The 14,913-nt window shown below is 37.3% G+C and overlaps 1 protein-coding gene across 1 annotated transcript in view; it reads right to left on the reverse strand.

Annotated features, from left to right (window-relative positions):
- Positions 1–9,408: 9,408 nt before the first annotated feature.
- Positions 9,409–14,913, reverse strand: part of gfpt2 (glutamine-fructose-6-phosphate transaminase 2) — a 31,418-nt gene continuing 25,913 nt past the window's right edge. The window contains exons 14-19 of the mRNA XM_067377039.1: positions 14,719–14,876; positions 13,147–13,261; positions 12,913–13,040; positions 12,642–12,809; positions 11,853–12,014; positions 9,409–11,001 (exon numbers count right to left, since the gene is read on the reverse strand). Of these exons, the coding sequence (XP_067233140.1) occupies positions 10,957–11,001; positions 11,853–12,014; positions 12,642–12,809; positions 12,913–13,040; positions 13,147–13,261; positions 14,719–14,876 (776 nt within the window). The 3' untranslated portion in view covers positions 9,409–10,956. The remainder of the gene's footprint in view (positions 11,002–11,852; positions 12,015–12,641; positions 12,810–12,912; positions 13,041–13,146; positions 13,262–14,718; positions 14,877–14,913) is intronic.

The following is a 14,913-nucleotide window of genomic DNA, read 5'->3' on the forward strand; positions in this document are numbered from 1 at the left end:
GTGGACTCACCGACTGGAGCGGGCTCTGAAGTGGACTCACTGACTGGAGCGGGCTCTGAAGATGACTCACTCACTGGAACGGGCTCTGAAGTGGACTCACTAACTGGAGCGGACTCACTGACTGGAGCGGGCTCTGAAGTAGACTCACTGACTGGAACGGGCTCTGAAGTGGACTCACTGACTGGAACGGGCTCTGAAGTGGACTCACTGACTGGAACGGGCTCTGAAGTGGACTCACTGACTGGAACGGGCTCTGACGTGGACTCACTAACTGGAGCGGGCTCTGAAGTGGACTCACTAACTGGAACGGGCTCTGAAGTGGACTCACTGATAGGAACGGGCTCTGGAGTGGACTCACTGACTGGAACGGGCTCTGGAGTGGACTCACTGACTGGAGCGGGCTCTGGAGTGGACTCACTGACTGGAGAGGACTCACTGACTGGAGCGGGCTCTGAAGTAGACTCACTGACTGGAACGGGCTCTGAAGTGGACTCACTGACTGGAACGGGCTCTGGAGTGGACTCACTGACTGGAGCGGGCTCTGGACTGGACTCACTGGCTGGAGCGGGCTCTGGACTGGACTCACTGGCTGGAGCGGGCTCTGGACTGGACTCACTGGCTGGAGCGGGCTCTGGACTGGACTCACTGGCTGGAGCGGGCTCTGGACTGGACTCACTGGCTGGAGCGGGCTCTGGACTGGACTCACTGGCTGGAGCGGGCTCTGGACTGGACTCACTGGCTGGAGCGGGCTCTGGACTGGACTCACTGGCTGGAGCGGGCTCTGGACTGGACTCACTGGCTGGAGCGGGCTCTGGACTGGACTCACTGGCTGGAGCGGGCTCTGGACTGGACTCACTGGCTGGAGCGGGCTCTGGACTGGACTCACTGGCTGGAGCGGGCTCTGGACTGGACTCACTGGCTGGAGCGGGCTCTGGACTGGACTCACTGGCTGGAGCGGGCTCTGGACTGGACTCACTGGCTGGAGCGGGCTCTGGACTGGACTCACTGGCTGGAGCGGGCTCTGGACTGGACTCACTGGCTGGAGCGGGCTCTGGACTGGACTCACTGGCTGGAGCGGGCTCTGGACTGGACTCACTGGCTGGAGCGGGCTCTGGACTGGACTCACTGGCTGGAGCGGGCTCTGGACTGGACTCACTGGCTGGAGCGGGCTCTGGAGTGGACTCACTGGCTGGAGCGGGCTCTGGAGTGGACTCACTGGCTGGAGCGGGCTCTGGAGTGGACTCACTGGCTGGAGCGGGCTCTGGAGTGGACTCACTGGCTGGAGCGGGCTCTGGAGTGGACTCACTGGCTGGAGCGGGCTCTGAAGTGGACTCACTGACTGGAACGGGTTCACTAGCTGGAGACTTCTTCCTTCTCCTCCTCCTCCTCCCTTTACCGGGGTGAAGCTGAGGCTCAGTGCCCACCTCCTCAATGCCTTCTGAAACGGAATCATGGGCTGGAGCATGCAAACTGCCTGGCTGACTCAGTGAGGTCCATTCCCTCCGACGGCGAAGATATGTGGCGAACCTCCAGAAATCTAAACTCCGTAGCCCCTCCATCTCACATTGAGGCAGAGGATCGTCGAGACAGCAATTAAAAGTATCCTTCAGCGCCGCGTCGTTGTATCTCAGCCCCACCGCCATCGTCCAAAAGACCTTGGCGAAGCATCCTACCTCTTCTCCCTCCTGGCGTAGAGCCATCATTGCCCCAAGCAGTGCCACACGCTCCCTGCAAGTGGCTGACGGAATAGTCCTCATGCTGCTGGATCCTTATAATGGTGGTTCGTTCTGTCACGGTGCACATAAAAAAAACAAGAAGATAGGATCCAATTGCAGCGGTTGTTTATTGGGGAATCCAGAAACATATATCCAAAGCCAGGCAAGGGGTCAAAATCCAGAATCCCAGTCCATAAAACAAAAAGCCAGAGAAACAAAGAGCACGTAACAAAAAAACAACGAACCACAACCAGGGACAGACACAACTGAGATTAAATAGACAAACACTAATTAACAAACACAAAACAGCTGGGTGCAATGATGAATGGTAATTAGTCCAGGGAGTGTATATGGGAAATGTAGTTCATGAAATGAGTGAAACAATGAGTCCGGGAAGGAGTGCCCTCTAGAGGCTGAAGGCACTCTCACAGGTGATCGTGACACAATAGGCCACGAAAAAGAAGTCAATTTGGTTCTTGCAAGCTGTTTGAGTAGCTTTATGAGAGCACCACTTATATAGATCAGTGGGGCCCACGCTTAAAGGTGCCCTAGATTCAAAAATTGAATTTACCTTGGCATAGTTGAATAACAAGAGTTCAGTACATGGAAAAGACATACAGTGAGTCTCAAACTCCATTGTTTCCTCCTTCTTATATAAATCTCATTTGTTTAAAAGACCTCCGAAGAACAGATGAATCTCAACATAACACCGACTGTTACGTAACATGATATTTTTAGTGATATTTGTAAATTTTCTTTCTAAATGTTTCGTTAGCATGTTGCTAATGTACTGTTAAATGTGGTTAAAGTTACCATCGTTTCTTACTGTATTCACGGAGACAAGAGCCATCGCTATTTTCATTTTTAAACACTTGCAGTCTGTATAATTCATAAACACAACTTCATTCTTTATAAATCTCTCCAGCAGTGTAGCATTAGCCGTTAGCCACGGAGCATAGCCTCAAACTCATTCAGAATCAAATGTAAACATCAAAATAAACACTGTACTTATGCAATTAGACATGCTGCATGACAAACACTTTGTAAAGATCCATTTTGAGGGTTATATTAGCTGTTTGAACTTTTTTTATGTTGTTTAAGGCAAGCGCGAGCTCTTGGGGCGTGGAGCACGAGAATTAAAGGGCCACACACCCTGAATCGGCTCATTTCTAATTATGCCCCAAAATAGGCAGTTAAAAAAATGAATAAAAAAAAAAAAAATCTATGGGGTATTTTGAGCTGAAACTTCACAGACACATTCAGGGGACACCTTAGACTTATATTACATCTTTTAAAAAAAAAGTTCTAGGGCACCTTTAAATGGTGCGAGCGCAAAACCTGCGTGAAAGACTAAAATTATGTGCAATACAATATGTCGATACTGCAGAAAAGGTGTATTGTAACTGTTTCAGATATTTCAGTATCGATACATATAGAAATATCAATATTTTTGACAACACTAATACGCTGATCAGTCTGCACAGTGGTGATGCATCTCGAACAAGCCTTTCATTTTGTCATAAGTGTTTCGAAATGTTTACGGTAGTTTAATACACACTCTGAACCACTGATTTGAAACAAAAGATTTGTAAAGCTTCGAACCTTCATGAAGTAGTGTTTTGAAATCGGCCATCACTAGATATTGTTGAATAAAATCGTTATTTTGTTTTTTTGGCACACAGAAGTATTCTCGTTGCTTCATAACATCAAGGTTGAAACACTGTAGTCACATGAACTGTTTTAAATGAGTCTTTAGTAGTTTTTCGGGCATCTGAAAGTGTAAATTATCTTGCTGTCAATGGAGGCCTCCTCCAACTGAGCCATTGGATTTTATCAAAAATATCTTAATTTGTGTTCCGAAGATGAACAAAGGCCTTACGGGTGTGGAACGACAAGAGGGTGAGTAATTAATGACATAATTTTCTTTTTAAACTAACCCTTTAAAGATATCATGCAAGGTGTAACCATAACCGTTAAAGACAGTATTTTAGGACACTGTGAATATGACTCTACTAAAGACAATGCTTGTTTTGTTATAAACTTATCTTTTTTGCAAAGTTATATCCACAAATGTAAGTTCACCAAAAACAAACAATCTTTCTTGTTTTTTTTAAAGAATTTAAAAAGTATTTCAACACCATATCATCTTCAGTAAATAAGAAAGCAAGCAGAATGACTTTAATTTGCAATGCATTTAATTTGTATTGATGTAGGCTTAAATAAATATTTTTTCTTTTCCCTCCTGTCTTTATTTATCTTTTTCTGTCATAAGCAATTTATTATTGACTCAATTTTTTCTCTATATTCTGTTGACAATGGGTGTATTGTTGTTAAATTGTGTTTATTATACACAAAAAATGTGTATTATAAACATGCCAACTTTATATTTTTGTTTTAATAAAAAAGTTATGTCTGCAGATTAATTAGTGTCGAGATTGTGTCTCAAAGACAATTGACTCGCTGTATATTGCCTCAGCCTGTACCTTTTATGTTAAACAGCACAATGTATTTTTTCTTTAAAATAGAAATCCTTATGATGACATTGTTTTCAATTTGAACACACTTATTTTCTTCTCCTTATTCAATGAAAATAGCTTTGTGCAGTGCAGGGCCTAATTCAGAGAGCCTTAAGAACATTTATAACACCTGGTTCAGAGTGAAACATCTCTGTAAAACGAATAAAAACCCTATGGGACAAAGAAACTTTGCAGAAAAACATTCTGTATGGCATTCAAGATGCTTTCCATGAGTACAGTACATTTTGGTCTCCCATGATTTGTTTCAAGCATCAGACACACAAATCCATGTGTTGCTGTGAGATCTATTAGTTTTGATGATTCACTCATTTTACATTTACTTTACATCTTGAAGGACCAGCACCACATCCTCTTGTACCACTGTTTGAAGAATTTAACCTCATATCTGAAGACGGACTTTTCAGGATAGGAGATGGACTAAAAATGAACTCCCACACCTTACTGCCAGATTCTGGAAGATAAATTCACTGTAAACCCTTATGCTCAAAATACTTAATTGTTTTAAGTAGGACAAACTTAAATTTAACAAATTAGTTCAGTTACATTAACTGTTAAGAGTAGAACTTTCTTTTTCTTTTGAGTTCACAACACTGACATATTTTAAAGGTGCAATATGTAAGAATTTTGCAGTAAAATATCCAAAAACCACTGTTATTTTGTTCACTTGAGTACTTACAATATCCCAAATGTTTGCAACTATTTGCAAATCGTGAGAAAATTGCAATTTTAACTAAGGGACGTGTGAAGAGTTGCCTCTCAATTGCGTCATACCCGCGTTACCCTCAATTTCCGGTTTTATTTTGTAGAAACCATGGAAACACCAAAGACGCTTTAATATATTACATGTTTTAATAGACAAGGGAACAACTGTTTGGTCATGTTTACAGACAGAAAACTGATTATTGTTATATAGCTCAACACGTTTAGTCTTATTGTTAATGCTAACATAGCATAATCAGATGCAGCTTTATTTTTAGTAACAGTAATACAGCATTTTCTCCATCATACAATACGTTGTAAAATTAATTGCATGCCATTTATCAACACAAAGCATCCAGCATTTATTAATATGATAATTTAAAATTGATCTATCTTACTGTAGAAAAACTGAAATATCACATGGTCCTAAGTATTCAGACCCTTTGCTCAGTATTTAGTAGAAGCACCTTGCATCATGCTGCCACCACCATGCTTCACTGTTGGGACTGTATTGGACAGGTGACGAGCAGTGCCTGGTTTTCTCCACACATACCGCTTAGAATTAAGGCCAAAAAGTTCTATCTTGGTCTCATCAGACCAGAGAATCTTATTTCTCACCATCTTGGCAAACTCCATGCGGGCTTTCATGTGTCTTGCACTGAGGAGAGGCTTCCGTCGGGCCACTCTGCCATAAAGCCCCGACTGGTGGAGGGCTGCAGTGATGGTTGACTTTCTACGACTTTCTCCCATCTTTGGACTGCATCTCTGGAGCTCAACCACAGTGATCTTTGGGTTCTTCTTTACCTCTCTCATCAAGGCTCTTCTCCCCCGATAGCTCAGTTTGGCTGGACGGCCAGCTCTAGGAAGGGTTCTGGTCATCCCAAACGTCTTCCATTTAAGGATTATGGAGGCCACTGTCCTCTTAGGAACCTTTAGTGCAGCAGAAATGTTTTTGTAACCTTGGCCAGATCTGTGCCTTGCCTCAATTCTGTCTCTGAGCTCTTCAGGCAGTTCCTTTGACCTAATGACTCTCATTTGCTCTGACATGCACTGTGAGCTGTAAGGTCTTATATAGACAGGTGTGTGGCTTTCCTAATCAAGTCTGAATCAGTATAATCAAACACAGCTGGACTCAAATGAAGGTGTAGAACCATATCAAGGATGATCAGAAGAAATGGACCACACCTGAGTTAAATATATGAGTGTCACAGCAAAGGGTCTGAATACTTAGGACCATGTGATATTTCAGTTTTTCTTTTTAATAAATCTGCAAAAATGTCAACAATTCTGTGTTTTTCTGTCAATATGGGGTGCTGTGTGTACATTAATGAGGAAAAAAAATTAACTTAAATGATTTTAGCAAATGGCTGCAATATAACGAGTGAACAACTTAAGGGGGTCTGAATACTTTCTGTACCCACTGTGCGTGTGTATATATATATATATATATATATATATATATATATATATATATATATATATATTTTTTTTTTTTTTTTTTGTATGCAAGATTAATGGTAAGGGAAATTTAGTAGTGATTAATGTTTTGTTGTGAAGAGTTTCTGTTAATGTGGGTTTTTGGAGAGTTACCATCATGATGACAAGTGGTGCATGCGGCTTGGTTTGAGAGCAAGTTACATGTTTTAAGTTGCTGTACTCCTTCAGTAAGTGCTACGCCATGCTATTGTTAACATGTTAGCAAATTAGCAAGTTGGCATTTTCTGAATTGTCTTATTAGGGTTTAAAGTGAAGTAAATAACTAATTTGATTTGGAAGACCTCAACATAAAAAAGTTAATTAACTAAATATTTTATGTTAATTACCATCAAAGTGTATGAGTTTTATATTTATTTGTAGTATCAATTATACTACAAACTCAAAACTTGATAGTTCTGCTTACTTAAAATTGGGAAAATGTAACTGATTACATCAAATGTTTTGAGTTAGCCCAGCTTATTTGGCTTTACAATGTTCTTCAAACAGTGGTACAAGAGGATGTGGTGCTGGTTCTTCAAGAGTCAGTCTGAATATGTCTGTCTATAAAGCCTATAAAAAACAGTGTTCATGTATTTTACAACACTTAAGCTTGAGATTCTCATTTAGGGGGGGCTTTTTTTTTTTTTTTTTAGGATTCTTTAGCTAACCTAAGTCTCTGAGATCCTGACACCTTGCACTTCTGGAGACTCCAGGTAGGTTGCAGTTCTGGGAAATGTTGGTGCTGGAGACTAAAGGGTTCCTGATGGTTTCACACTTAATTATTCACCTTAATTCTTAAATATTTTCTTCTCCACTTGTTTTTGTAGAGACATTAAAAACAAATATCCCCTCCGGACATCACTTTTGGCCACTACTATATGATATAAAATTTAATTTGACCTCCTGACGTTGACAATCATCATTTTCTGAAGGTCAATTCATTGGCAGGCATTGTTTGTGAAAAGTGCTTTATAACATTTATGCAATTATTTATTTACAATAAGATATACCTATTTTTGAATGTAATAAGGGAAAGGCAGGAAAATAAAGTTGTAATGCCCTCTGGTGTTACTCAATTTAGGCGGCTGATATGTATTATTTATTTAAATTTCTGTTGAACCATATTAAAATACATTACTGTAATGTGTGTGTAATCCAATCACATACTGATATTAAGATTTTTGAATTTTAAGCTATATTCATGCTGTTTTCATGTTGTAACATACAGATGTTGATAGCAAATTAAACTGAAATCAAGGTTTCAAACCTTAACCTGCCCAAAACATACAAAACAATAACCACAAAAAAAAAAAAAAAAAAAAAAAAAAAAAACTTTACTAAATAGGATTGCACTGATGTAAAGACATAAGATCATATGAATAAGAATAAGTTTTGAGAGAAGCCATCCACTGAGGCTGAAATTGAGTCAAGTGACTCCACTGGTCTTGATATTTCATCATGAAAGAGGTACATTTTCATGAATGAGCCAGTAGGTGGGGGTTCATCCATCCATCCCCCACCCTAATTGCCTCATCAGAGGAACAATTCTGACTCAGTCCCAGTGGAAACTGAACAAGACATGACAGAATATGATGGGAACGGAGAAATCCTGGGCAAGTATATACTTACTTTAGTAAGTGCTTGAAGTAAAATACTAATTTGAGCTAAGAATATTAATTATTAAACTTATAGTATGCAATAACTTTATATGCATATATTGATGGTGTCAGAGATACATTCTTCACATCACAGGTCATTGTCATCTGGGTTTTGTTCTGTTTCCTTTGAGTCCATAACATCACAGTTTGTGATGCAGATATTGACCTCAAAAAACAATGACCTCAACTGAAAAGCATGATTTACACTTTAAAAGAGGGAAAGTGGCTAGACTGCCAAATGACCTTTTATGCTTGTTGACCTTCTGAGTGATGATAATGAACACACTGCTGAATTGGATTTGTAAGTGGCTCTCTGTACAGCATGATAAGGGAGATTGAGGAGCTTAACCAGCATCCCCAATGGTGTGGTTTCCCTCTGGTGGTTACAATCCTTTTAAAAAGACTGAGCTCTGCCAAGTACTCTTCAATCATCTGAAACCATGATAAATACTGTAAGAGAAATGTCCATGTATTTGCATGTATGATATGAATATCTATGTATCACATTGGTCAATGAAAACATACAGTATGTCTCACAAAGAGAGGGTTGCTCAACAAAGGTTTGCCAAAGTGCAAAGAATAAGCCACAGGCGGAAGGAAAAGCATATATGCCTGTACAGTAGAGGGCGCAACTCAAACAAACCTTTCAGCTGTGCTGCCATTCTGGATTAAAGAAGAATATGATACAGGAGAAAGAAGTTCAACACTTTCTAAATCTAATCTAAAGTAATTTTTGCTTATTATTATGTTTGAATTAGATCATTGAATGTCAGCAGCAAAGACATTGGTTAAAAAAGTGAGATTAAATACATATATTTGTTTAATATAGTTAATTGTTACATTCGCATAAAATTCTGAGATTGCATTTCACTGTTTTTATTCATTTTGAGGAATACTGAATGTTTTCGTTCAAGTGAGATGAGTAAATGCATGTTCACATTTAGAACTACAAAAACCACCATGTTCACACAGCTTTCTGCACTTTATTTCTCTCAACATGGGGACAGGAGAGCTGTCAGTCAGCAAATGTGAAAAAGTAACTTGCATTACTTATTTTAAAATATAACAGATATTTTGTTGTAAATTGAAAAGTAATGCGTTACTTTACAAGTTACTTGAAAAAGTAATCTGATTACTCATGTTACTTGTAATGCATTACCCCCAGACACTGACTGGAACGTTTTAAAGGTTAATTATTCTGCAACTATTGTTACCATTTTTATCAGGACATTGATTTTTATTATAAATACAGCACTGTTCAGAAGTTTGGGTATGTAAGGTTTTTTTTTTTTTTGGGGGGGGGGGGGGGTTATGTTTTTGAATGAAGACTTTTATACGGAAGAGGATTAGGGCCAAGCAATATTAAAAAAAATAAAACCATCTCGAGATTAAAGTTGTTAAATTTCAAGAAAAAAGTTTAAATAAAATGTTGAGAATAAACTTGTTAAATTACGTGAAAAAACTTGTTAAATTTTGAGAAAAAGGTCGAGATAAAATGTTGAGAATAAACTCATTAAATTTTGAGAAAAAATTGCACTCAAAGGGCATTATTGGCTGATGTTTTTAAGGCCCTACCTCGTGCACAGATTATGTATATTAATATTATTCCTTTCAGTGCACCTAATAAATAGTCTTTTATCAGTTAGTAAAGACAGATTCAAGTAATATAGCAAAAATGTATAAAACAAAACATCCTCTTTAGCACCTTTAAAACTGAGTCAAGAACCCTAGGGTTTTACAATAATTAAAAAAACAAAAGGCAATAAAGTCACAAGGAATGACTGAAGTAACTGACACTGTTGCTGGTTGTACTTCATTTTATTTATTTAATTATTTGATTTATTATTAGTGATCATTGAAATATAAATCCCCTTTTTTTCACAGCTGCTCTTCATGTTACAAGACTCAACCTATAACTTTAAAAATATAAAACTGATTTAAAATTGATGTATATGACAACTCTGTATACCAGGGAAATGATGTTTAAACCATAATTGTTTGAAACTAACGACAAACATGAAAACAAGACAAAACAAGACAAAACAAGAAACTAACTACAAAGGAAAAAGGGTTTGAAATCTCATTTCGGCACAACATATATAGATCATATAAAAATCATTGAAATCATTCATAAAACAAAAAACAAAACATAAAATGCATGTCTAATGACACAATGATTGTTCCCACAATGAGTGCTTCACAGTCAAAGTAAACGGAAACAGTACAGTAAATCTTCCAGTGGAACCCAGTTATTTTTTCTCTAAAGCGATTGAATGCTGTATGTCAGTTCATGTAATAAACACTTGTTGCTATCATCATATCTGCATCACAGAGAATGTGTGCAATGTAATAACGATAATGACAAATAGTGTTTCCTATTATTGAACGTGATACTTCATTTAAAAAGCGATTCATACTTGGCTTGAACATTCATGGACTTCCAAATCTACGCATAACTTCCTTATCCATTAAACATAACAAAGATCTTTAGTTCCTGCGACGGGTGGCACGTTTCTTAGACATTGTGCAGATTAAAGTATTGCACTTTGGTTTGTCAGAAGTAAACATTTGACTTAGTTGTGATCCTCAGTTAAGAGCTGAGAGAAGATAGTGTAAGGCACAGTTTAGGGGTTCCCTTCATTTGCACTTGGATGCTGAGGCACTATCACTATCTTACAAGAATAAAATATCCCCCCCCAATGGATCCATTCAGGTTTTGTGGCCTTTAGGGATTTGATCATAATTCATAAATACCCACACTTCTACATTCACACAGTTGCAAACACACATAAACACACACAATGGTAATTGCACTTTGGTGGTCTGTATTCTCCTCTTCTACCTTGATTAGTTCACATTTCCTGTAAGGAGCTACTCCACTGTCACAGATTTGGCCAGGTTCCTTGGGCAGTCCACCTGATGGGAATGAAGCAAACATTAATATGTAACAAAAATACACAAAAATTATAATGTATTGATCATTTTCCCATCAATAGTTTAGTGTAAAATTTGGTACTGCAAAGTGAATTTAAAAAATGTTATACTATAATAAATGTCACCAAAAAGAAAATATAATAATAATAACACAAATAAATAGAATATTCTATTTCAAAAGTATTATTTTTATTACAAAAAAATTAGCAATTTTTTTTATAGTTAATAGTGATATTTAAAAGGCAAGTTTGCTATCTTTTTATGGACCCGTTTCACATTTCGGGGGTTCTCAGAAGCGGAAGTGATCATAGTTGTGTAAACGCCTGTAGCGGTGAATAGGATACGACAGCAAATATAATTTTGTATTTGTATTTGCTCTAATAGCAAGAAAAAAAATTTCCACGACTTTCCAAAATAGGGAAAAAATACAGAGATTGATTACAGCAGTCAGAAGAGAGAAAGATGTCAAATTCGCCATCACTCCCTCATTCATTGTGTTAGAAACACCCTCGCAGCAGCGCTATTTTTTATTTATTTATTTTTTTTAAATTGTCAATTACATTTTGTAAAAATGAAAATATGAAAGCTACTAGATTTGCAATGTTGATAAAAGGGTCCGCTGTTATATCGGCACCGAGGTGTCTACATTCATTTGTCAGCAAAAGTGCATGTGTGTTTTACGTCATCCATCCTTTTGACAGCTCCAGTTGTTTCTGAAGACTACAGATCGTACTTCCATGTTTTTATAGCTCTTTTTCTCTGTTTTCTCTAGTAAAGTAGCAAAAAAAAAAAAAAAAACTTGTAATAAATGATTAACAGAAATGTAAACGTACATCATATCCTCTGAGAACAGCCAGATGGAAAGACATGAGCTGCAGTGGAATGACACTGAGGATGCCCTGCAGACAGTCCACCGTTTGAGGAAGTTCAATAGTCTTATATGCCATTTTACTGATCTCTGGATCGTCCTGGCAGCATATGATGATGGGGCGGCCCTGAAAGATATTCACAAGATATTAGTCATCATTAAATGTTGGATGATTGGTGATATTTCAGAATTTTTAAGAGTACACTACAGTTCAAAAGTTTGGGGTCAGTACGATTCTTTTTTTTTAATTGTGTAATTTTTTTATTCAGCAAGGAATTGATCAAAAGTTACAGCAAAGACATTTATAATGTTACAAAAGTCAGCAAATAAATGCTTTTATTTTGAACTTTCTGTTCATCAAATAATACTGAAAAAACATGTATCATGTTTTCTACAAAAATATTAAGCAGAATATTAAAAACATTAACTGATTTCAACATTAATAATATATATATATTTTTTTTCAAGCAACAAATCAGAATATCAGAATGATCATATGATACTGAAGACTGGGGTAATGATGCTGAAAATTCAGCTTTGCCATCACATTACATTTTTGAAATACATTAAAATAGAAAAAAAAAGTTATTTAAAATATAAGGATTTTTCTTTGTTTTTATTGTATTTTTGATCAAATAAATACAGTCTTGGTGAGCATGAGAGACTTCTTTCAAAAAAATGAAAAATCCAATTGACCACAAACTTTTGAACAAATAGCAAATATCACATTATCACCGAGTCTGATGATTGTTACCTGTCTAGCCGTGACCTGCTGCAAGGCATTTTGGCACTTTTGGTAGCAGGCATCCTTCATAATGATCATGATGACTGGCATATGTTTGTCGATCAACGCCAAAGGGCCGTGCTTCAACTCTCCAGCCATAATGCCCTCTGAGTGCATGTAAGTGATCTCTTTGATTTTCTACAGTGCACAAAGAACAAGAAAGTGTGCTTTACTACACCAGCTTCTGATTATATGCTTGGTTATAATGGTCTTCTCTGTCTATATATTGCAGTGTGCTCACCAGCGCCCCCTCTAGGCAGGTGGCATAGTTGTAGCCTCGACCCATGACCAAAAGAGACTTCTGATGGTGGAGCTCATCTGCAAGGCTTTTGATAACGTCATCAACAGCCAGAACCTCCTTGATCAACTCTGAATGGAAGACAATGTCAAAGTTAATATTATCTTAAAGCGCTAATGAGTTACTGCAAAAAATATACAGGCCATTATGATAATTATGTAATACACACACACACACCTGGCAGTTTTTTGAGGCCGTTGATGATCTCCAGTCTTCTCTTCTGCATTGAGAGCCTGTCTTCACTCATCATAAGGCCAAACATGATCAGAGACACAAACTGACTGGTGTAAGCCTGCAGATGATTGTAACAGTAACACACTCAATACATAAGCAATGTGTTGTACAAAAACAACAATATACAACAATAATTCTCTGTCATGCCTAACAGCGCCCTTTAGCCATGACTTATTAACAATTACAGCACCAGCCCCGAGTACCTTATTGCTTTTATAAAAGGGTTACCACACAATGCAAATATTAAAGCCCAAAAATATATGTATCAATGCAACTTTCATGAAGTAAAATCACTAAAAGCCTTCCTTCCGCCGGAAAAAATAGTCCCTGACCGTGAACAGCAAAAGAAGTTACATTATTACGCCATTAGATGGCGGCAAAGACTGTCTTTATGAGTGTGTCAGTCAGAAAAGACTTTTACATTAAAAAAATGGTTGGTTGAACACGGAACAAAACGCAACTGACAAATGCTTTGACTAGCGCTGTCAGTCACAGGAAAATCCCTTTACTATTAAAAGGACAGGATAATACATTGGACATTTAAACAGATTTTTTGTTATTATGAACATAGGACTAACCTGAAGGAAAATGCTAAATCTAAATGCAGTTAATAAACTCGCTCACTCGATCTCTTGCTCAGAATACTCTTCTACATAATACAGTAAGCTTCAATGAACAATATAAATTGAAAACAAAAAGTTTATGTTGCTAAGAGTGGTTGCTAAGGGTGTTGTGTAGTGATACACAGAACCGATGGGTGAAGCGGTCATAGCTGTGTTTTATCGTAAATAACACACAGCTATTGACCAATCAGAACCAAGGACAGGAACTAACCGTTTTATAAAATATAATATATGATATGTAATATGATGTAATATAATTAGTGCTGTCAATTGATGAAAAATTTAACACATTAATCATAAATTTTTCTGTAATTAATCGCAATTAATTTAACATTAAGGTTTTTAATATATTTTTATATTGTAATAATTTAACATTACATCTCCAAATGAATGTAGAAACAACATAAAGACAGTATATTTTAAATATTTAAATAAATAAAGCTATTATCAAGACTTTACAGTCTTCACTGCATAAATTATAAATTAAATATAGATTAATCCTTATTAAAGCTACAAAAGTTATTCAGTCAAGAGCAGTGAGTAACTTTCTCAAAAAAAATCAGAATATTAGAATGATTTTTGAAGAATCATGTGACACTGAAGACTGGAGTAATGATGCTGAAAATTCAGTTATGCGTCAGGAATAAATGACATTTAAAAATTAAAAAAGGAAACACTTATTATTACTTATTTGTAATAATAGATCACAATTAATGTAATATAATATAATATAATATAAGATAAGATAAGATAAGATAAGATAAGATAAGATAAGATAATATAATATAATATAATATAATATAATATAATATAATATAATATAATATAATATAATAATGTTTTTTATTATATATTGTTTATTTATTATTAGTCTAAGATGTTAATTTAGTACCTTAGTGCTGGCGACTCCGACCTCAGGCCCAGCATTGATGTGAACTCCACAGTCGGTCTCCCTGCAGATGGAGCTGCCCACAGTGTTGGTGACGCCCACAGTCAGAGCCCCGCGCTGCTTACAGTAGCGTAGTGCCATCAGAGTGTCCGCTGTCTCACCTGAGCAAAATAATATCATCAATATTATCATGAACTA

This window comes from Chanodichthys erythropterus, chromosome 22, assembly GCF_024489055.1.
Source record: "Chanodichthys erythropterus isolate Z2021 chromosome 22, ASM2448905v1, whole genome shotgun sequence".
In the NCBI taxonomy this organism is placed as follows: Eukaryota; Metazoa; Chordata; class Actinopteri; order Cypriniformes; family Xenocyprididae; genus Chanodichthys; species Chanodichthys erythropterus.